This window comes from Rana temporaria, chromosome 13 (assembly GCF_905171775.1).
Source record: "Rana temporaria chromosome 13, aRanTem1.1, whole genome shotgun sequence".
NCBI lineage: Eukaryota > Metazoa > Chordata > Amphibia > Anura > Ranidae > Rana > Rana temporaria.
Window position 1 is genome coordinate 65,264,721 of NC_053501.1, and position 22,198 is coordinate 65,286,918.

At 39.3% G+C, this 22,198-nt stretch overlaps 1 protein-coding gene across 2 annotated transcripts in view; it reads left to right on the forward strand.

The window, feature by feature from the left end:
- The window catches only part of SCFD1 (sec1 family domain containing 1), a 183,273-nt gene that overhangs the window by 138,661 nt on the left and 22,414 nt on the right, over positions 1–22,198 (forward strand). For both annotated transcript variants that reach the window (XM_040332180.1, XM_040332181.1), the window contains exons 16-18: positions 18,615–18,685; positions 20,508–20,587; positions 20,709–20,771. In XM_040332180.1, the coding sequence (XP_040188114.1) occupies positions 18,615–18,685; positions 20,508–20,587; positions 20,709–20,771 (214 nt within the window). The remainder of the gene's footprint in view (positions 1–18,614; positions 18,686–20,507; positions 20,588–20,708; positions 20,772–22,198) is intronic.

The following is a 22,198-nucleotide window of genomic DNA, read 5'->3' on the forward strand; positions in this document are numbered from 1 at the left end:
GGTGAGATATTCCCAGTAGGAACACGTCTAAAGGGATACAGGCCCAGCAGATTTCCTCATTAGTTCCCTGCAGGTGCACACCTGATTGATAATTATAAAACCACTCCCATTAGACTCGCTCATCACAGAGTCTCAGGGGAACAAACATACAGGGATTACTTCAGAATAACAAAAGGTAGGAATGTGCAACACAGCTTGTTATAATCCTTGCAATGAACATAGATCACCCAGAGAGGAATGTTTTTTTTCTCAACAAAAGTAGAGTTATGCTTTAAATAACATGCAAGCATTGTCCATGTATCATTCATTGTATCGCTGTTATTTGCCAGATTATTATTTAAAATAGCTTAAGATAAGCTTATATTGTTATTAGGAAGTCTTGATTGTTTGCATGTGTGTTGATGCTGTCTCTGGGTGAGTAGACTAGACATGGCTAATTGTAATCCTGTTCCTTACCAAAGTTTGCATACACGGAAATACATTAAGTGAATAGAATGCCTCACGAGCCCTTGGTACCTTTTACAAACAAAAGCCTACAACTAGCATGCCAGTTTTAGGCCATGGCTCTAATCACCCAGGGGTGTGGAAATATCTCTAATTAAAGCCAATTGCCTGGCAATGCAGATTCTGACCAGAGGCTGAGTTTGTGTAAAACATGAAAGAAGAGTTGATCTGTACTCTTTCTCTTAAAAAGGAATAGATACAAGGACAGGAAGTAGTCTGAATATGTTGTATAATGTTTATTAGGCATGTGTATCTGTTTAGGCAATTGTTAGTGCCCTGTTGTATTAGAAAGTATACTGTAACGAAGTTCTGGATTGGTGCCATTTATAACATACTATTTCCCATTATCTAATATAATGGTCATACTTTAAATATGGACAAATAAGCATGAAATTCAGGAACCGGACAGCCAAGAATGCATATTCTAGGAGCTTGATTGAATAAAACATTTCTGAAAAAGGTGCCAGCTTTGATTTTTATTTTTATTTTTTTCGGAAGTTGACTGCATTTGTTCCTTTTTGGTGGTGTATGTGAGACAATTTTGCAATTGCAGAAAAATGCTGCTTCTTACTAAAACAATCTTAAGCAGGCCATAAGCTGTTTGAATGTTGGCCGATTACTGCTGAATCACCAATTTAAGCTGAGCAAGTTTTTCATAAGACTTGTAAATTAATCATCAATGAAAACTGAAGAGACACAATTCAAGCCTATGCATAGAGCCTTTATGCCATTTTTTTTATAGCTAAAGCTGATCCAACGTTATGGACTTACCACATGATTTCAATGTTCTGGGACCAAGCATTTCGTTTTATCCGATGTCGAAGTAGATGAAACGCGCTGGGTCGAGTTCTGTCCAAGCCAATGCATTCTCCATGCAGTTTGCCAAGAGATATATGATGAGCGTTTTTTTTACTAACTGAATGTAACCATACGTTTTTACACTATGTTGAGGTGCTCTTTTTCTCTTTTCAGATGAAATATCATTTGAGCTTTTTTAAGAAATGTTTGAGCTTGTTTGTGGAGCTGGTGGCCCGTTATAGTCTCCCCTAAGAAAGTGGTAGAGTTGTGGAGCTGAAGGTTCCCTAGAGTCGCTACAAAGAGTGTCCCACAGAGAATGGCTGTGAAAACATCCCTTCATCTGTGTATTTTTACCTTTTGTTTGACCCATTAGGTGTAAGCTCTGGTATACCTTCTTAATTTTTGTTGGTGGGGGATACCCCTTACGGTGGTGACTCCTCTCTGTGATTACTGGGACAGGCAAACATTTACATTGGATTATTATCTTTGGTATCCTCTTTGACCTTTACAGCTTTCCTCAAACATTGTACTAGTAATAAACGTCTTTGATACAAGACAATTTTACAATATGTGTTGATATTTTAATACACTGGCTATTGTGTTAAATCACTTTATAGTTCATGTGTGCTTGTTCTTGTTACCTGGTCACCACTATTAGATGTGAGACATTTATAATATGAATGCGATAGACCCCAGACATTGGATGTCTCTCTTTACAGCTTATGGATTTACAATATCTCCCAAAGCAGCATTGCTGTAGAGGTTGAAGGGGTGGGGGGGGGGTCAGCCTGTCAGTGCTTAGACCATACGCCGCACACTGCATCAAATTGGTCTGCATGGCTGTCATCCCTGAAGGAAACCTCTTCTACAGATGATGTCCAAGAAAGCCTGCAACAGTTTGCTGAAGACAAGCAGACTAAGGACATGGATTACTGGAACCATGTTCTATAGTTTGATAACACCAAGGTGTGTTGGCGACAACCAGGTGAGGAGTACAAAGACAAGTGTGTCTTGCCTACAGTCAAACATGGTGGTGGGAGTGTCATGGTCTGGGGCTGCATAAGTGCTGCCGTCACTGGGGAGCTACAGTTCATTGAGGGAACCATGAATGCCAACATGTACTGTGACATACTAAAGCAGAGCATGATCCCCTTGGAGACTGGGGTACAGGGCAGTATTCCAACATAAGGACCCCAAACACACCTCTAAGACAATCTCTGCCTTGCTAAAAAAAAAGCTGAGGGTAAAAGTAATGGACTCTCCAAACCTAAACACTATATTGAGCATCTGTGGGGCATCCTCAAATGGAAGGTGGAGGAGCGCAAGGTCTTTAACATCCACCAGCTCCGTCATGGAGGAGTGGAAGAGGATTCCAGTGGCAACCTGTGAAGCTCTGGTGAACTCCATGCCCGAGAGGGTTAAGGCAGTGCTAAAAAATAATGGTGGCCACAAAATATTGACACTTTGGGCCCAATTTGGAAATTTTCACTTAGGGGTGTACTCATTTTTGTTGCCAGCGGTTTAGAAATTAATGGCTGTATGTTAAATCATTATTAGGGGACAGCAAATTTACACTGCTGTACAAGCTGTACACTCACTACTGTACATTGTGTACATTGTAGAAAATTTTAATTTCTTTAGTGTTGTTACATGAAAAGATATAATAAAATATTTACAAAAATGTGAGGGGTGTACTCACTTTTGTGAGATACTGTATATGCATTTGGACATATCACAGGGTCAACAAAGTCCATATAACATGTTATATTTTTTAGTCCTTTTGTTTTGTCATTTGATTTGATGCAACATTTGTACACAAGATATTTGTGACACTTATAATATGAGGGCGCCTTTTTGATAGGATTCCCATATACAGTATATCCCATTTTCAATACATTAGCGCTGCACATCTTTATTTTTATCTTTAAAAGTTATCTATGGAATTACCCTCTACTCTGTTTGGATATCTAATACATACCAATTTGACTCTGTCTTCTTGACGAACATCCGTTTCTTCATGGATTTTATTTTGACTACTTATAGCTTGCAGAGTTATACTAAAAGCTTGGACATCACCTTCAGCTCCAATGGATGCCATGATGAAGAACAAAAACCTGCCAAACTTTTTTTTGATACGTGGAAACTCTTCATGGAGCATACATCATCAGATGTGTAAATTTCTCTCTTAATGACACCATTTCAATACTCAGAAAGGTATACAAAGGCTAACCTTTCCAAGTCTTTAGCCAAATTAAAGCTCAGTAAATAAATATCCTCTATAATCTTTTAGGATTACTTCGTAAGAGCAAAAATACAGATCTAAGATTACACTCTTTGGGTTTGTTTCACCCGAGTATTTGTAGTTTATTATTAGTTTCTTTACATTTTTGTTTCTATAAAAAGCAAATTCTTGGTATACCCTTGAAACTATATCTAATTCTCAGTTTGGGATGCATTTCATCCACTCTTAGACCAAAAATAATTTTGGGCATGGAAATCAAATGAACGGGCATCAAAACATATAAGAACTCTGCGGCTCATAGCGTACTTGTATCGGCCAGGCTAACATGTTTCATCCTATGTGGATATCATCAGAGGCCTGTTTTGTTCCTGTAAGTACCATACAATAAACTGCGTGTTGCTTTTACCCATGGGCTTCACTATTGCTGTTTCCTCTCTGCATTTTTGGTTACACTCCTGCTGATGAACGCAATGTACACTTTTGGGTCCTTGTGAGTTCTGGACGTCCTTTACCATTGACGCTGTTTGTGGACCATCATTTTCATCCATACATCCTGTTTGGAGTGAGACTGCCACTGACCTATGCATCATTTGATTTCCATGCCCATAATGATGTCTTTCTGGTAAGCAGACTGATTGCACAAGGGTGTGGTGTGTTTCCTTGTCTGCACACTGAAGCTTTGGTGGAGGTACTTTATTTCAACTTCATTGATGATCATACTTATTTGGACTTTTATATTCATATTATTATTATTATAATTTTTTATTCACTGGAGTGCTGTACTATCCTCTAATATTTTTGTTTGCTTTATCTACAAACTGTGTTGGCCGCTTTGTACTAATACTATTCCGTTTCTAGTTAGCGCAGGTATCTGTTCACCCCGTTTTTTTCACTTGTTTTTAATTTAGTTTTGTTTAACATATGGTGTTTTTTTTGTTTTTGTTTTTTTTTATTAAAAAACTATGCTTGTAGAACATACATCTGGTTTATTCACAGTAGAATTTAAAAAAATGTTAGCAGTAAAAGTTACCAGTGGAATTAAAATTATCAGTCGATCCAGAGACATGGACATGGATCTTTTTGCATATTACGAATGAAGAAGGCTAAATACTATGATTGAGTTGTTATATCTATCCTGCAGTCTTCTGGATATTGTAAACAGAATCATGTCACTACTCCATAAAAAATTAATTGATTAACCGCTTGAGACCTGGGCCATTGTCGAATGACGGCCACAAGGTGGCTCTACAGGTCCGGGAGGCCATCCATATGACGTCCTCCGGCCGCTAGGGGGTGCGTGCCCACCGTGTCACACAGAGATCCCCATCCTGTCTGGGAAAGGAGATCGATGGTGTGTCCCTTGGACATAGGTACACCCCTCGGTCACCTCCCCCATTCAGTCCCCTCCCCCCACAGTAAGAATCACCTAGCAGGGCACACATTTAACCCCTTGATCGCCCCCTACTGTTAACCCCTTCCCTGCTAGTCACATTTATACAGTAATCGGTGCAGTTTTATAGCACTGTTCGCTGTATAAATGTGACTGGTCCCAAAAATGTGTCAAAAGTGTCTGCCGTAATATCACAGTCCTGACAAAAATTGCAGATAACGGCCATTACTAGTAAAAAAAATTAAAAAGTCATAATTCTATCCCCTATTTTGTAGACGCTATAACTTTTGCGAAAAACCAATCACTACACGCTTATTTATTTATTTATTTTTACCAAAGAATACGTATTGGCCTAAACTGAGGAAAAAAATTGTTTAAAAAAAAAATGGGATATTTTTTATTGCAAAAAGTAAAAAATATTGGGGCCGATCCACAAAAGAATTACGCTGGCGTATCTCTTGATACGCCACGTAATTTTAAAGTTCCCGCGTCGTATCTTTGTTTTGTATCTACAAAACAAGATACGACTGCATCTGGGATCGATCCGACAGGCGTACGTCTTAGTACACCGTCGGATCTTAGGTGCATTTTTCCACCGGCCGCTAGGTGGCGTTTCCGTCGAATTCCGCGTCGAGTATGCAAATTAGCTAGTTACGGCGATCCACGAACGTACGTCCGGCCGGCGCACTTTTTTTACGCTGTTTGTGTTCGGCTTTTTCCGGCGTATAGTTACCCCTGCTATTATGAGGCGTACTCAATGTTAAGTATGGCCGTTTTTGCCGCGTCGAATTTTGAATTTTTTACGTTGTTTGCGTAAGTCGTTCGCGAATAGGGATTTGCGTAGAATGACGTCACCGTCGTAAACATTGGCTTGTTCCGGTTTAATTTCGAGCATGCGCACTGGGATACCCCGACGGACGGCGCATGCACCGTTAAAAAAAACGTTGTTTACATCGGGCCATGACGTATTTATATAAAACATGCTACCATCACATCCATTTGAATTGCGCGCCCTTACGCCGCCAAAGATACACTACGCCGCCGTAACTTACGGCACGAATTCTTTGAGGATTCCAAAAAAAAGTAAGTTACGGCGGCGTGGTGTATCTTAGATATGCTACGCCCGACGCAAAAATGCGCCGATGTACGTGGATCTGCCCCATTGTGTTTTCTTCAAAATTGGAGCATTTTTTTGTTTATAGCGCAAAAAATAAAAACCGCAGAAGTAATCAAATACCACCAAAAGAAAGCTCTATTTGTGGGAAAAAAAGGATGTCAATTTTGTTTGGGAGCCACATCGCACGACCGCGCAATTGTCATTTAAATCGTGACAGTGCTGAAAGCTGAAATTTCGCCTGGGCAGGAAGGGTGTATATGTGCCCAGTAAGCAAGTGGTATATAAATCAGAAAAATCTACCATATTGCTCGCTACACATTTTAATAGCGTCAGTGTTGGCTGCATGGAAAATAACTATGCCCAAGCTGCTCAAACACTGATAAAGTAAATCTGGAAAATGTTCATAGTAAAAGAAAATTTCATAATATAGAAGTGATTGCTAACTTCCCTGTGACAGCAATTTACAAGTTCCTTGGAAAACGCCATATCCTCATAAGAGTTTATATGACTGCTATCAGCTGTTGACAACTATGGACAACTAAGTTATTTCTTCCAATGAAGCCTATTTGGAAAGAGTGATTCTTAACCCAATAGTGTATATACTTAAAATGTAAAATTAATCTTTTATTTTCAAAGCCCCATTTCTTAAAGCGCTGTTACCCCAACACTTCATACTCCTGATACGTGCCTGCTGTACCATGTACTTGTATGAGAAAGTATCCTGTTTCCTTTGTGTTGCTTCCTATATGTGAAATCCCTGGTGTTCCTGCAGTCCCTCTGCTTTCCTATTGAAAACGGACCACACTAAGCAAGAGAACACACTGTGCTCCCCACTGCACGGCCATTCACTGGGAAGCAGTCCCACTGTTCTCAGCTGCATAAGAGCTGGAGGAGGAGAAGTAGCAGCTCTTATGCAGCTGAGAACAGTGGGACTGTGATCATTTATAAAAAATGGGAAAAGGTATTTATTATGTTGCTTTCTTTTATATATCTATACAAAAAATGTTTTGCCTATAATTCCCATTTTAAGCCGAATGGGTTGTTTTGCAAGGTGATTGTTTACAATCAGTTTGGTTCAGAGTAAAAAAAAAAACCTTTCCTATAAGAAATATTGGGGCAGCCATTGTTACAATCCATCTGAATATCACGGTCATATGATAAACTGCAGGGTCTGCCTGAGTGCTGAGCAGTGTTCATTTTGGCAGAACATTTTGAGTTGGTTTTAGCCCAGGTTCACACTGGGCTGCGGGAGTGAGCTCAGCTGAACTTGCACGAGTTTACTACCGCTTTTCAGTCCCGATATCGTCTGCGATTACAGAGACATCTGTGCAGTTTCTGCACAGATGTCTATATAAATCGTAGGCCGAAATCGCAAAAAGTAGTACAGAAACTACTTTTTAAAATCGGTGCAGCACCGCAAATGTAGCGTCGCATTGATTAGAATGGTGTCATTTCCGGCAAATGCCACCGATTTGACATGCGGTTTGACATGTCAAATTGCACCAGTGTGACCCAGGGCTAAGTCTTAGTTTTAGGATTAAAATGGCATCCTAATTTTAGTCCTATTTTAGTCTTCTTCAAGTGTTTTAGTTTTAGTCATAGTTTTTGACTAAAATGCTATTTTAGTTTTGGTCCCATTTTATTAATCGTATTTTAGTCTAGAATTTCCAAAACATATTGTATACTCTTGGAGTAAAAACAATAGAATATGTTATTATTTATGGTATTAAGGTTTGAACAAAGTCACAGATACAGATTTAGCCACTCTGGGTGGTGTAAGGAGGCCTGTAAAGCTGCACAGTACTTTGGACGGTGGTCTGAGGAGGCCTGTAAAGCTGCACAGTGGTCTGGATGGTGGTCTGAGGAGGCCTGTAATGCTGCAGAGTGCTGGATGGTGGCTGTCTGAGGGATGGCCTGTAATGCACAATTGCACAGTGTGCTCTGGGTAGACGGTGGTCTTGGTGGAGGGGAGGTCTCAGGTTTTGTTTTTTGTTTTTTAAGCTGTGTCCAGCTATGATAATGCCATATATGACAGACCCAAGATATAGTAAGGAGCCTTATCCAATGAAATAATAGAGGAAAACTCATGTGCAACTAAAGAGAAGTGTAGCCTGCACAGTCTCTGATATAGCAATCATTACTAACATAAGTAGGTGGGAGATAAAATGACAATAAACCAATATCAATTTCTTACTAGGAACCTTACATAGAGCTATATTTCTGAAAAAGTGAGGACTTTTTCTATGTTCTTCTTTCCTTTCCCTTCAATATAACAGAAGGGATCTGAGCCCGGTTGTTGTTTGTCTAACATTTAAAGGAGCTTCTCAGGTTTTCTGAACTTCCATAAGCAAACACCTTTGCAGGATAATGTCTGCCAGCGTTTGCGGTCAGTTAAATGATGTCAAATGCATTACTCATCACTGATGACTCTTATTTTCTTCTTTCTCTTATTTCTTCTTACTCCTGTTTACATTCATGGACTGCACTCAATGTCCATGGACAGGAAGGAGTACGGAAAGCAGCTTGAGACTGATTTCCCAGCTATACCTTTAAACAGTAGTTGAACATGATCATAACGAAGATACATTTAACCATGAAGAGTTATTTTTTTTTGTTTATTTGGAGATGAGTTCCAGTATGGTGAAAATCTCAGTTGGAGAAAGGTTGGCAAGGGGACACATTGTGTGTGTGTGTGTGTGTGTGTGTGTGTGTGTAACCTATTTATCATTATCCACAAGACACAATGGAATGGTCAGATAAGGTTCTTAAAAAGTTTAACATTTATTCATACAGAAATCATTTATTTTTATTTAAAAATTATTTTCATTAGTTTTTTGCACACAAAAACAGCACAAACAGGTAGGCAACATACCCACCACAATGGTGGCCACGCAGGGCCGACATACACAAAACAGTGACATAAAAAAAAACCCTGAAAATTCCCGAGCTCTAAAGAGGAGATCTGCTGGGCAGAAGGGGGAATCACATGTGGACAGAGCAGTTGATCAGTGCATCAGGTAGGGGAAATTGCTGCAAACGATCTTCTGTGTGACTCTCCCTGCAACAGCTGGGAGAGGAGGGAGGAGCAGATGCAGGCTTTCAGCTGCTTTAATGCAAAATGAAGGGAAATGTCTGGACAGCCGCACTCCAAAAAATATTGCTTTTTATTGTAAAAATAGGATCACAGGATACATGCCAAAGCAAACGGGATACAAGCTGACGCGTTTCACACTATAACTTAGTGCTTACTCATAAGCTTTGAGTAAGCACAAAGTTATAGTGTGATACGCATCAGCTTGTATCTCGTTTGCTGTGGCATGTATCCTGTGATCCTATACAAAAAGCAATATTTTTTAGAGTGCGGCTGTCCAGACATTTCCCTTCATTTTGCATTACTATATGCATTGCCAGCACCTGTGGCTTCAGATCCGGTAAAGAGGGTCATCATTTGCATCTCCTATCTTGAGCAGTGACTTTCTTTCTCTTTCAGCTGCTGTAGGGAGAGCCACACAAGAACAGTTCCATTAATTTCTCCCACTGGCTGCACTGATCACCCTCTCTGTCTACCAGCGGCACGCCTCTCAATGCTGCACCCAAAGTACATGCCCCCCCTTTTTAGTTCTGGGGTCTTATTTAGATGGAGCTTGCCCTGAAAAAAACTTTTTATGGTTGATGACCTTAAAAAACAATTCAGATCTTTGAAGAGGTTGGGCCTTGTCACAGGAGCAAATCTTTGCCGTTTCTGTAGCATGGACAGTTCTTCAGTAGAGAGCTTCGGTAAGGATAGATTGCAGATCATTTGTGTTTTTCTTTTCGTCTTTCTTCTTTTTTGCCCTTACTCTTACCTACTCTGCAACCTTTTCTGGGGACTCCAGGCCTGTGGGATTCAAGGGAGGAGGAAACTCTGGTGTTCTGCTGGTACTGTTAATGAAGCCAGGAGCAGTAGAGGTAACTGATGGTTTAGTTCTCGGGGTCAATGATGTAGGAAAAGTAGGACCTACAGTATTGTCCCCTTTCTTATGATCTGGCCCTACAGCGGGAGGGAGGTTATCATGGGACCCCCCCTTTTCTCTTCCTTTACTTTCTTGCCCAATAAAGGACATTGTCAGTTTTTAAATAATTGATCTTTCTTTTGAATTTTCCTGTTTTTGTCTAAATTAGATGCACCATGAGCAACCTTTGTTCGGCTACATGCTCTTCATTCCATCTTGTTATTGTATATTTATTATTTTATTCAACAAAATGGATCATTTTATTTAACCATATAATAAGCTCTTTGCGCCAGGTCTCTGGTGTTTTTTTTTTTTTTTTTTGCATGACTGTTCAATTGACACCAATATTGATGTTTGCGCTTGGCTCTGTATATGCATATTATGTTGGCCATATTCTTTGTTATATACAGTCCTGATCAAAAGTTTAAGACCACTTGAAAAATGGCAAAAAAATCTTATTTTACATTGTTGGATCTTAACAAGTTTCCAAGTAGAGCTTCAACATGCAACAAGAAGAAATGAGAGTGAGACAAAACATTTTTTGAGCATTCAATTAATTGAAAATAATGATTAAACTGATAAAGGCTGTTTATTCAGCTGATCAAAAGTTTAGGACCACACCTCCAAAAAAAAACTAAACCCCCCCAAAACAGAAATCCAACTTTCAAACATGAACTCCGTAATAAGTAGCTCCGCCGTTATTGTTGATCACTTCAAAAATTTGTTTCGGCATGCTTGATGCAAGCGTTTCCATGAGGTGCGTGGGAACATTTCTCCAAGTGGTGAAGACAGCCGCACTAAGGTTTCATTACCTATTCAGTTTGTTCTCTGCTCTTATATTTTAGCCGCACTAAGGCCATCTACTGTCTGGAACTGTTGTCCATTTTTGTAAACTTCCCTTGCCATCCATCCCCAAAGGTTCTCAATTGGATGTAGATCAGGGAAACACGCAGGATGGGCCAAAAGAGTGATGTTATTCTCCTGGAAGAAGTCCCTTGTCCTGCGGGCATTGTGTACTGTAGCGTTGTCCTGTTGAAAAACCCAGTCGTTACCACACAGACGAGCGCCCTCAGTCATGAGGAATGCTTCCACCTTTGAATGTCCCATGTTTGGTGCTCTCTTGCAAAGTCTAAACGAGCAGTTCTGTGGCGTTCAAGGAGACGAGGTTTTCGAAGAAGTTTTTTGTTTTTGAAGCCCTTCGGTCTCAGATGCTGTCTGATGGTTATGGGGCTGCAGTCAGCACCAGTAAGGGCCTTAATTTGGGTCGAGGATCGTCCAGTGTCTTGATGAGAGACCCTGCTTATGCAGTTAAGCAACCCGACCACGTTCAAAAAGGGAGAGTTTTTTTGTCTTTGCCATCACAACGTGTGACTACCTGACAATGAATCCACATCTTTGCACAGATTTGGCCTTTTAAAGGCATGTGGTCCTAAACTTTTGATCAGCTGAAAAACAGCCTGTTTCAGTTTAATCGTTGTTTTAAATTAATTGAATGCTCAAAAAATGTTTTGTCTCCCTCTCATTTCTTCTTGTTGCATGTTGAAGCTCTACTTGGAACCTTGTTAGGATACAACAATGTAAAATATGATTTTTTGCCATTTTTCAAGTGATCTTAAACTTTTGATCAGGACTGTATAACAATTGTCCAGCCTTTCCTCCTACTTTCTAGACCCATTTCTATGGGCATTTGGGTTGAGCGTCTTGTCTTTATTTAGTTCAACATATACTGGTCTTGTAGATTTGTTGTCCTGTTGCCATCATTTCACGTTCTTAATTTCATAGCAATGCACTTTGGCCATGTAACAGAGCAACAAGTTACAGAGCAGCATGTCTTTATTAGGTGAAAAGGATTATCACTTGTGTTCAGCACGGGAGCCAGGAATTATGCTTCCCATGTATTGCGTTTAAGGGTTTACAGGCCATTTTACTGAATTACTAAATGAAAGCACAGATCTTAAGAGAATTGAAATACATGAGCCTTATAGCAATAGTATGTTTTGTAGCTGTGTGCAGTGACAGCAAGTCAAACAAAAGTCATTAAATACAGATATTTATCTGGTCATTGTGGCTTTCCATGTTCATTGTTTTTCATTGTTCCTTTTACTTTCAATGAGATAATATAATGGCCATTATTCTGTATAGGCATTTTCATTAAAACTTCAAATGGAACTTAAGTCTTTAATTAAAAGTATTGCTGGTAGATAGGCTTTTATTGCAGAAGAGAATGTGTATGTTTTTAATGTATAGTATTTTTCTAGTGAATGTCCACTGAGCTGTGCATGCACAGCCTTGGGGTTAAATCCTGACTACAGGAAGTAAGTGGATGCCTTTAACCAAATAGGTGTCCCCACTAAAAGACTTATGTGTTCAGTAGCACAATAGAGAAGGTGAATCTACCCAATGGGAAAACAGACAGCGTTGATAACCTGATGGTCTGTAACACACCTTCCATTGAAAACTAAAATATATTTTAGACTTGGTTTTAGACTTGGACTATGAGCTGGATACAGAGAACACAAATAATTATGTAGCATTATTTTATTAATATGCAATCCAACATTTCATGTCAGCAGTTAGGTTACATTGTGTAATAAGCAAACATAAAGCAAAAAACAAAAATAAATAATAATAAAAATGAAACGTATGCAGTAAGATTATGCAGGTTCCCAGGTAACAAATACCGTGTTTCCCCGAAAATAAGCCCGGGTCTTATATTAATTTTGGCAACAAAAGACACAGTAGGGCTTATTTTCGGGGTAGGTCTTACCATGTAATGTGCTGTCTTCTCTCCCCCTGTCCCTCCCTGCCTGTCAGGAACCCCCAGTGTGAACTGAGTTAAAATGCTTGTAAAAATCTTATAATCCACTCTATTACAGTATTATATAATGTACAATGTGTGTGTTTCTGTAATATAATTGTGCCAAATACCTTCGTTATAGCGCCGCTCTGCACTTCTGTTACCCGCCGGAGCTCTCTTCCCCACAATTATATTACAGAAACACACACATTGTACATTATATACTACTGTAATAGAGTGGAGTATAGGATTTTACTAACATTTTTAACTAGGGCTTATTTTCGGGGTAGGTCTTATATTGCAGCCCTCCTGGAAAATAACGCTAGGTCTTATTTTTAGGGTAGGCCTTATTTTTGGGGAAACAGGGTAAAAAAAGGAAAGTCCAAAAGTAGCTTTCCGAGGTATTCAAGGGGTCACATGATACCTGCAAACAAGAATGTCCATGTGTAGAACTGAACAAAATCTTTTGTATTCAAGGGTCTCCCTATTGGGGAGAATGCAACATGAGAAAAAAAATAATAACAAAATGTTATTAATATAACCATCTAGACCAGGGCAATACCTGGCGGCCTGATAGACATAGGAATTTAATGCATAGAGCATAACGGACAGAAGAAAAGAAAGGAAAAGAAAGGGAAACCTGACAGGAGAAAACAAAACAAAGAGGAGAAAAAAAGGGGGTGGGTGGGCGAGAGTCCACGGGGTGTGCACCAAAGAAGCATTAAATTGAGTGAAGCATACTGTCACACCCGAGAGGGCTGGGTATATGCAATTCAAGAAATTTGTCATGCGTATCTGAGAGGGTGGCCGTCAACTTCTTACTCACCAGAACATCGTTCATATGGTTTTAAACCGCATCAAAGATAAGCACAGGGGTTTTCCATTCCCTTGAAATGGTTAGTTTTGTTGCAGTAAGGCCAGTTGTCGTTCTGGGCGCAGCAATTCCACAATTGGTTTTCCAATGAGGGCTTCATAGGGGTCCCTTTTGAGGTTAACATGAAATAAGTTACAGAGAAGGGTATAGACTCTAACCCATAACCTGCATGCCTTTGGGCATGACCACCAAATATGTGCCATAGAACCTTTTTTGTGAACATCCCGAAAGCAGAGGGGGGAGCAAGTTGGGATAAATAGGCATTTATAGGCATTCTTCAATATATAAGAACATTTCTCAAACACTTTGAAAGGGCTATAGTCTAACGCTACTTTGACACTGATGCGTTTTTCATGCATTTCAGCGATAGAAATAGCGCCTGAAAAACGCCTCCCATGCCTCCTCAGTGTGAAAGCTTGAGTGCTTTCACACTGGGATGGTGTGCTTGCAGGACGTTAGAAAAAGTCTTGCAAGCAGCATCTTTGGGGCGGTTTGGGAGCGGTGTATACAGAGCTCCTAAACCGCTTCTGACTATTGAAATTAATGGGCAGTGTTGCTGAAGCACCTGCAACACGAGCGCTTTTAAACCTTTCTGCTGTCGCTAGCGGGAGTTAAAAGCCCCCCGCTAGTGGCTAAAAAGTGCCGCTAAAACGACGGTAAAGCGATGCTGCAACGAGCAGCGCTTTACCACTAACGCCGGGCGCTTTCAATGCGAAAGTAGCCAATCCAACTGCCTTCCCAGTTTTCCCATTGGAAATGATAGGGTTTTAATGGAGGCTTTTTTGAAGAAATTATAGATAAATATATAAACGATATTAGGCCCAGGGAGTGGGGTTTGGCTCTCAAAAGGGGTCAGAGTATATGGGGTAGGGCGGGATTTAATGAGTTATTGAAGAATATGGCTAAATTGTAGGTAGCTATATCGTTCTCGTACGGGAATATTATGAGAAGAACGCAAAGCATCAAATGTCAGTATCCTAGTGGGGGTAAACAGGGAGTGAATGTCCATTGATCCGTTCACAGTCCACCAGGAAAATTGGGACGGATTTTCGCAACCTGGAGGGAATAATGAGCAATGTCCCATAATTGTAAAGAGTGGGATAAACATGGCCCTATTGTGATGAATAGGAGGGAGCCAGGGTAGGTAAGAGGTCGTATAGGATTGGAGTCGACAAGATCAATTGTGGCACCATAACAGTAATTATGTTTCATGGAGTTGGGATAGCGGAGCTATGTTCGCTGCAGTATAGTAGGCCTGTAAGTTGGGGACCACCACTAATCCTTCGGGCGTACAAAACCTGTTTACCGATTCAAGGACAGGTGGATTCCCAGATAAACTTCAAAAGCTTAGTTAGACGCATGCAAAAAATATGTGGAGGGACTGAAATGGACAAGACTTGAAAAAATAACGTAATTTCGGGGGGAATTGCAGTTATCCTACCAAACCAGGACAGTGGTAAGTGGGACCAGGGAGACAACATGTCAGACAATCTTTTGAACAAGGGTGAAAAACTGGCCTGGCTACAATTCTGCTTATGATGAGGTGAGACTGATTCCCAAGTAGGGCAAGGAGGAGAGCCAATGAAATGGAAAGGCTGTTTTGAGATCTGTTAATACTGGAAGAGAGAGGTTAACTGACAGTGCTTTAGATTTGGAAGGGTTGACTTGAAGTCTCGAGAGGGATGCAGAAGTATCTAGAAGAGATAGTAGGTTCGGTAGAGAGATTCTGGGGGAGGTTAAAGTAGGCAAAATATCATCGGCGAATAAGGATATTTTATGAATACCTTTTATATCTGGATGATTGCGGACTGCCTCCACAAATGCTTCCAGAGCAGGAATAAAAAGAAGTGGTGAGAGTGGGCAACCGTAACGGGTATGTAGCATTATTTTCAAAAATGCAGTTCTGATCCACAATTTTAGTGCAGTGCCGTTCGAGAAATACCTGCTAACTGAATTTTTTTATATATATATAGGGAATTGCGCAATGTAGATGATATGAACCTTGTAATAAACATGTAAATATTATTAATCCAGCACTCAGTGAAAATCTGAAAATCAATTAATAACGGTAATCAAATAATTGTATGATTATGCTGTATTGTTTAAAAGTCCCAAAGACAAAGCTGTAAATCAAGTGATGATAAATGTTCATATAAACTTCTGATGCAGTGCCTTGATATCTGCAATATCAGCTAGTGGGTGTTTTATTTTCCCAGCGGATTTGTCTTATGTTTCTCCAATATATGTGAAAGACACCAACCTTGGAGAGACTTTTTGTGACGTCACCACACATCAGCTGGCAGCTTATGGCTGTGTCTGTATCAATTTCTTTGCTGTTTTTGTGCAAAACTTCGAATAAAGCAACCATTTCTACTGCACTATGAAGTTTCCTCTTTTTCTTAATCTTTCACATATATTAAAGAAACACAAGACAAATCGATTGGAAGCTTTGGAATCTTTTAATCACCCTTTCTGTCTGTGGTGGAGGAAAGTGGCTAATGTTTGGAGCAGACCGAGTGGAATACTACAGGTGATCACTGTATATATCCAGCATGTCTGACCCTCATAATTTGTGGTCCTTCTTGTCTGGTAAGAGGCCATCTGGCTTTATATTTCTCCACTGGGATATTAAAAACACCCACTAGCTGATATTGCAGATATCAAGGCACTGCATCAGACGTTTCTATGAACATTTATCATCACTTGATTTACAACTTTGTCTTTGGGACTTTTGAACAATACAACATAATCACACGTTTATTTGATTACCTTTATTATTGCTTTTTACTGAGTGCATGATTAATAATATTTACGTGTTTATAGATAGATGTGTGTGAATTGAGTATTTAATTATTGGAGTTAGCGGGACCTACACTTTTTTTATATATAGATATATAGCTATATATATATATATATGTGTGTGTGTGTGTGTGTGTGTGTGTGTATATGTATATGTATGTATATATATATATATATATATATATATATATATATATAATTTATTTATTTATTTTTGAAAAATATGTTTTTCACATTATATATTTTTTCGCAAATTAATTTTCTCATATATTCACCAATTTGTTCAACTATTTTTTATTGATATTATATTCACGTTCACATCACTATCTTGGTAAGCGCAGAATATTTCAACTATATACTGAAATTTTGAGCATGTAGCTTTTAGTGAAGCAATTTATCACACCAGAAACAATCGTAGCCAAAACAAGTTTAATACATCTGAAGAGCTAACCCTTTCAACAAAACATAATAATAAATCTGCCTCTAAACTGTACCTGCTAATTGTAGACCTGAAGCTACTCACCTCAACTCCAGTAATCGATTATAAAACCCAATGCCAATGTGGCAGTAAATAATAATGCAGACTGCTAGGTGTATGCTAGCACAGCATGCTTCAGTTTAAACTATAGCTCTCAGAAAAGCCTATTCCTGCATGATTTTAAGCTGTATTTGTGTTTTTTATTAGGTTTCTACCCGCAAGCTTGTATATTTGTTTGTGTATCAGATACACCAAGCAGTACATTGAAGTTTATTTGTAACACATTTAAAATGTTGGAAATTAAGGGGCCTATGCACAGCCATAAATATTTCATGTAACTTAATGCATATTAGTTAGATTTCCATATGCCTAAGCTTGTTTACACTGGATTAATAAAAAGCAATTGATGGTAGTTTTGTGGTTCAACAGTCAATAAATGCCAAACAAAATTACTTGATATATGTACAAACGTTGGTGTGTAAATATTTTAGCAGGCACTATTTTAGATTATTTCCCCAGTCTGTTCTTAAGAAATTGATGTAGATCTTGTGTCAAAGTGACTACTACTAAAGGCAGGGTCTAAATCTATTTTGACGACTTTACCAATCCCAGTGATATAAGAAGCATTCTTATATCATCTGCATTCTTTTACCCATGGTTGATTGCTTTGAATTGGCGCATTTAAAATTATTCGGCTATTGCTATGAAGTTCATGAACTGAAAATCCCAGATGGTGCAAAATAGTGCCTCAAGGTAAGCACCTCCACCGTATATATAGATGGTCGCTCACCTTACAAGCATGGCCCCTCACCCAACAGAACGGCCAAACAAGCATTCCCTTATCAGGATCCAAAAGTTTCCTTATGGCCAATATGGATCCAGGAAAGCGGTTCCTCCGTGGAAGTAACAGTAGCGGTTTATGAAAGCAAGTAGAAATAATATAGTGCTGTCTGCTAGATAATAATTTTATTAAATAATGCAAAAATATTTTCAAGTCTGGAACTTGTCTCAAACACAAATAACGAGCGCTCTGTATTTACATCTTAAACCAAGAGGATGGCCGTGGGTGACGTCATGCGTAGCTCCTCCTACTTCTTCTTTTGCTCTGGTCAATACTATACAGTCATCCACATGTATTTTCAGTTCCTCCAGCTGAATGCTTGCATATTGCCTCTTTTGCCACCCCTTGCCTCTTGCAGTCTTTTTCCTAACTTAGAGAAAGCTGCATAGTGGCAACAAGCTCATGGAGAGACCTATAGGCATTGGCTTTGGCTTTAATAGCAGGGTTTTACACTGTTTTACTATTACATTTAAGTAGTAAGCCCTTGTAATTTTTCTAATAGTTGGTGTCACATAGGTCTTTTTCATTTTGTTCTCAGCAGGACTATTTTTTTCAGGATGCTCTAAAAACAACATGTGTTCGTATTGATGCACTCACCAGTAATCCAGCCACTAAGACTGAGTGAATCAACTACAAACTCTTTACACATACACCTTTTGAAACTTTATGCTCGACTTGGGGATAATTTATTATTCAATTTACTTGTGGTCAAGCAGCAAATGGTTTTCTTTTATTGCGTGTTTTACATGTTCATATATATATATCCTGCTGTTTGTTTGTAGCCGGAACTCCAGAAGACAAGATGCGGTTGTTCTTGATCTATTACATCACGTCTGCACAGCCCCCATCAGAGGTACTGCCAGTACTATACTTTGCTGAAAACATTTCCAATACATTCATGAATGAATTATGAAATCTTTTATAGTGTCACAGTTTAGAACAGGGGTCTCCAAACTACAGCCATTTGCTAGCCTTTATCTGGCCCTTTGGGCACTATTCCGCCCACTGACACCAACAAGAGGGCACTATTTATTCCACTGATACCAATGATGGGATACTATTCCTCCTACTGACCACCAACCTCAAGACCATATTTATTCTCACTGATACTGAGCTCAGGACATTTTCTGCCTGGTTGACTACAATCCTCCTAAAGTCTGAAGGACAATAAACTGGCCCGTGGTTTGAAAAGTTTGGAGATCCCTGGTCTAGAATAAAAATGAAGCTTCTGTGCAAATGGAAATCTACCAGGGATACAGATGATTCCTCAAAGTAATCCTTTACTGAAAGAAATATGGGAACTTCTATTCTTTACCTCCTTCTACAATTGCACTAACATTCAGAGGGTGGCATTGAATTAAATGCCAGACTGGTTTTACAGTATGGCTCCATGCACATCTGCATGTTCCCATAACATATAAAATAAGTTTGTTGCGCTTTTGGTGCCATTTATTGTTAACAGCACTGTACACGTCGAAGCCAATGCACGTTTTGCCATATGCAAAAATGCATAGTGAAAACCGTGCAAGCCACAATGTGCCAACATGCTCAATGAGCTACTTTAATCAGTGAACTGCCCTATGCGCGCTGCAGGAAAAACACACCAAAAAATGTATACTCCCACTACATTGCCTAAAATAATCAATGAGTTTGTTAGCTCTCACATGGTAGCACTTAGCAGGCTAGACACTGAGCCATGAGAAGGTAGAAAAGAACAGTCAAAAGACCTGCATAACAAGGTAATGAAACTTTACAAAGATGCAAAAAGATATCCGAAGCCTTGAATATGCCAGTCAATACTGTTCAATCAATTAGAAGTGGAAAATTTGGGGATCTCTTGATACCAAGCCATGGTCAGGTAGATCATAAATGTGATTAAACAGTACTGACTGGCATATTCAAGGCTTTGGATATCTTTTTATATCCTTTTGCATCTTTGTAAAGCTTCATTATCTTGTTACGCAGGTCTTTTGACTGTTCTTTTCGACCTCCTTATGACTCGGTGTCTAGTCTGCATAGTGCATCCATGTTAGAGCTAACAAAATCATTGACTATTTATACACAGACACTAATTGTGATTTAAAAAGCCACACATTTGGGAAATTAACCGGTGTGTGCCACCTTCTGTGTCTGTACCAAGGCCAAACATTCCAGGGTATGTAAACTTTTTATCGGGCCATTTGGGTGATTTCTGTTATTATGATTTTAAAAGGATCCAAAAATGTGATAATAAATGGCTTCATGTGATTGCTATTCTTAAATAAAAGACAATTTTTTTGGCATGATCAGTCATATTTTCAATATTAATGCCACCATTTTACAATTTATGCCAGGGTATGCAAACTTTTGAACATGACTGTATTTTATTACCTTATATATCTCATTCTTCAATGAGACTCGTGTTCATGGTTATACAGCTTAACTCATCAGTTAAATAATGTTTTTATTTCTCCATCTGATTTATACCTTTTTTAGATATATTCAGGTATAAAATGAGTGTCAGCTTTCATGTCTTCTCAGCTTTTTTGTGTTTTTTCCTTTGAAACTCTAATAGAATACTTTTGCTTTAATATGAGCCCAACTGAATTTCAACTGTAGCAGAGGGTTTTGGGAGCTGAAGGACTGTTGTTGGTGAACATTTATTTTATGTTATTTCTTATATCTCCCTGTATCAGACTGACCTGGATCAGTATAAGAAGGCACTTGAGGATGCAGGATGCAATTTGGCACCTTTAAATTACATCAAACAATGGAAGTAAGTTGTACAGTTATGTTATGCATTTTGTAGTTACCACTAACAGCATGACCAAAGTACTGTAGTTTTTTGTTATTACAGTAACATGGTCTGTTCAATAATTTTTTTTTCTTTGATTCAGAGCATTTGCAAAGATGGCATCAGGACCGACAAGCTATGGTCTTTCTGCAACTAAATCCAAAGGGTAAGAAATGTACTTGTGGTGTTAGCGTGTATTTTACTAGTTGGAGTTTATTAAATTAAAGGTCCTAGCTCTCATAATTTGTAATATTTTTTTTCGAGGAGTAAAGGGGTAGGAGGTAAAATAAAACCGAGAATGTGCACATTCCTTTAACACCATATTGTATATTTTGATAATATAGTGCTCATTTTACAACAATAACAGTATTATACGATTTCAGTCACCATTTTTTTTTCCTTATTTGCAACAAGAGCAGACAATGCATACATTCAGGGGTTGTATCTGTCTGTTGCACATTGACAGTTCTTAAAGTAGTTCTAAAGTCAGAAGTTTTTTTTATCTTACCCACTTAAGGACCGCCTCCTGCACATATACGTCAGCAGAATGTCACGGCTGGGCACAAGCACGTACCTGTACGTCCTCTTTAAGTGTCCAGCCGTGAGGCCCGCAAACCGGTCCGAAGCTCCGCAACCGTGGGACCCGCGGACCCGATCGTCGCCGGAGTCCCGCGATCGGTCACAGTAGCTGAAGAACGGGGAGAGGTGTGTGTAAACACACCTTCCCCGTTCTTCACAGTGGCGCTGTCATAGATCGTCTGTTCCCTGATATAGGGAAAGGCGATCAATGGCGTCACACGTTCAGCCCCGACCCCCTACAGTTAGAAACACATATGAGGTCACACTTAACCCCTTCAGCGCCCCCTAGTGGTTAACTCCCAAACTGCAATTGTCATTTTCACAGTAAACAATGAATTTTTATAGCATTTTTGGTCCCAAAAATGTGTCAAAATTGTCCCATGTGTCCGCCATAATGCCGCAGTCACGAAAAAGATTGCTGATCGCCGCCATTTAGTAGTAAAAAAAAAAATTTTTACTAAAACTATCACCTATTTTGTAAACGCTATAAATTTTTTTTTTTTTTAACAAAAATATGTAGAAGAATACGTATCGGCCTAAACTGAGAAGAAAAAATGTTTTTTTATATCTTTTTTGGGGATATTTATTATAGCAAAAAGTAAAAAATATTGGTGTTTTTTTTTTCCAAAATTGTCGCTCTATTTTTGTTTATAGCGCAACAAATAAAAACCGCAGAGGTGATCAAATACCACCAAAAGAAAGCTCTTTTTGTGGGAAAAAAAGGACGCCAATTTCACATCGCACGACCGTGCAATTGTCAGTTAAAGCGACGCAGTGCCGAATCGCAAAAACTGGCCAGGTCCTTTACCTGCGTAATGGTACGGGTCTTATTTGGTAATGCATTAGGATAAAAAAACCTTATGTGTGCAACCCCCCCCCCCCCCCCCAATATTGCACGAGAGTCTTCGCTGACCGAGACTCCCCTGATCATTGGCTGAGACAGCAGCGGGGTGCTATTAGCTCCCGCTGCTGTCAATCAAAGTCAGTGAGCCAATGATTAGAGAGGGGGCGGGG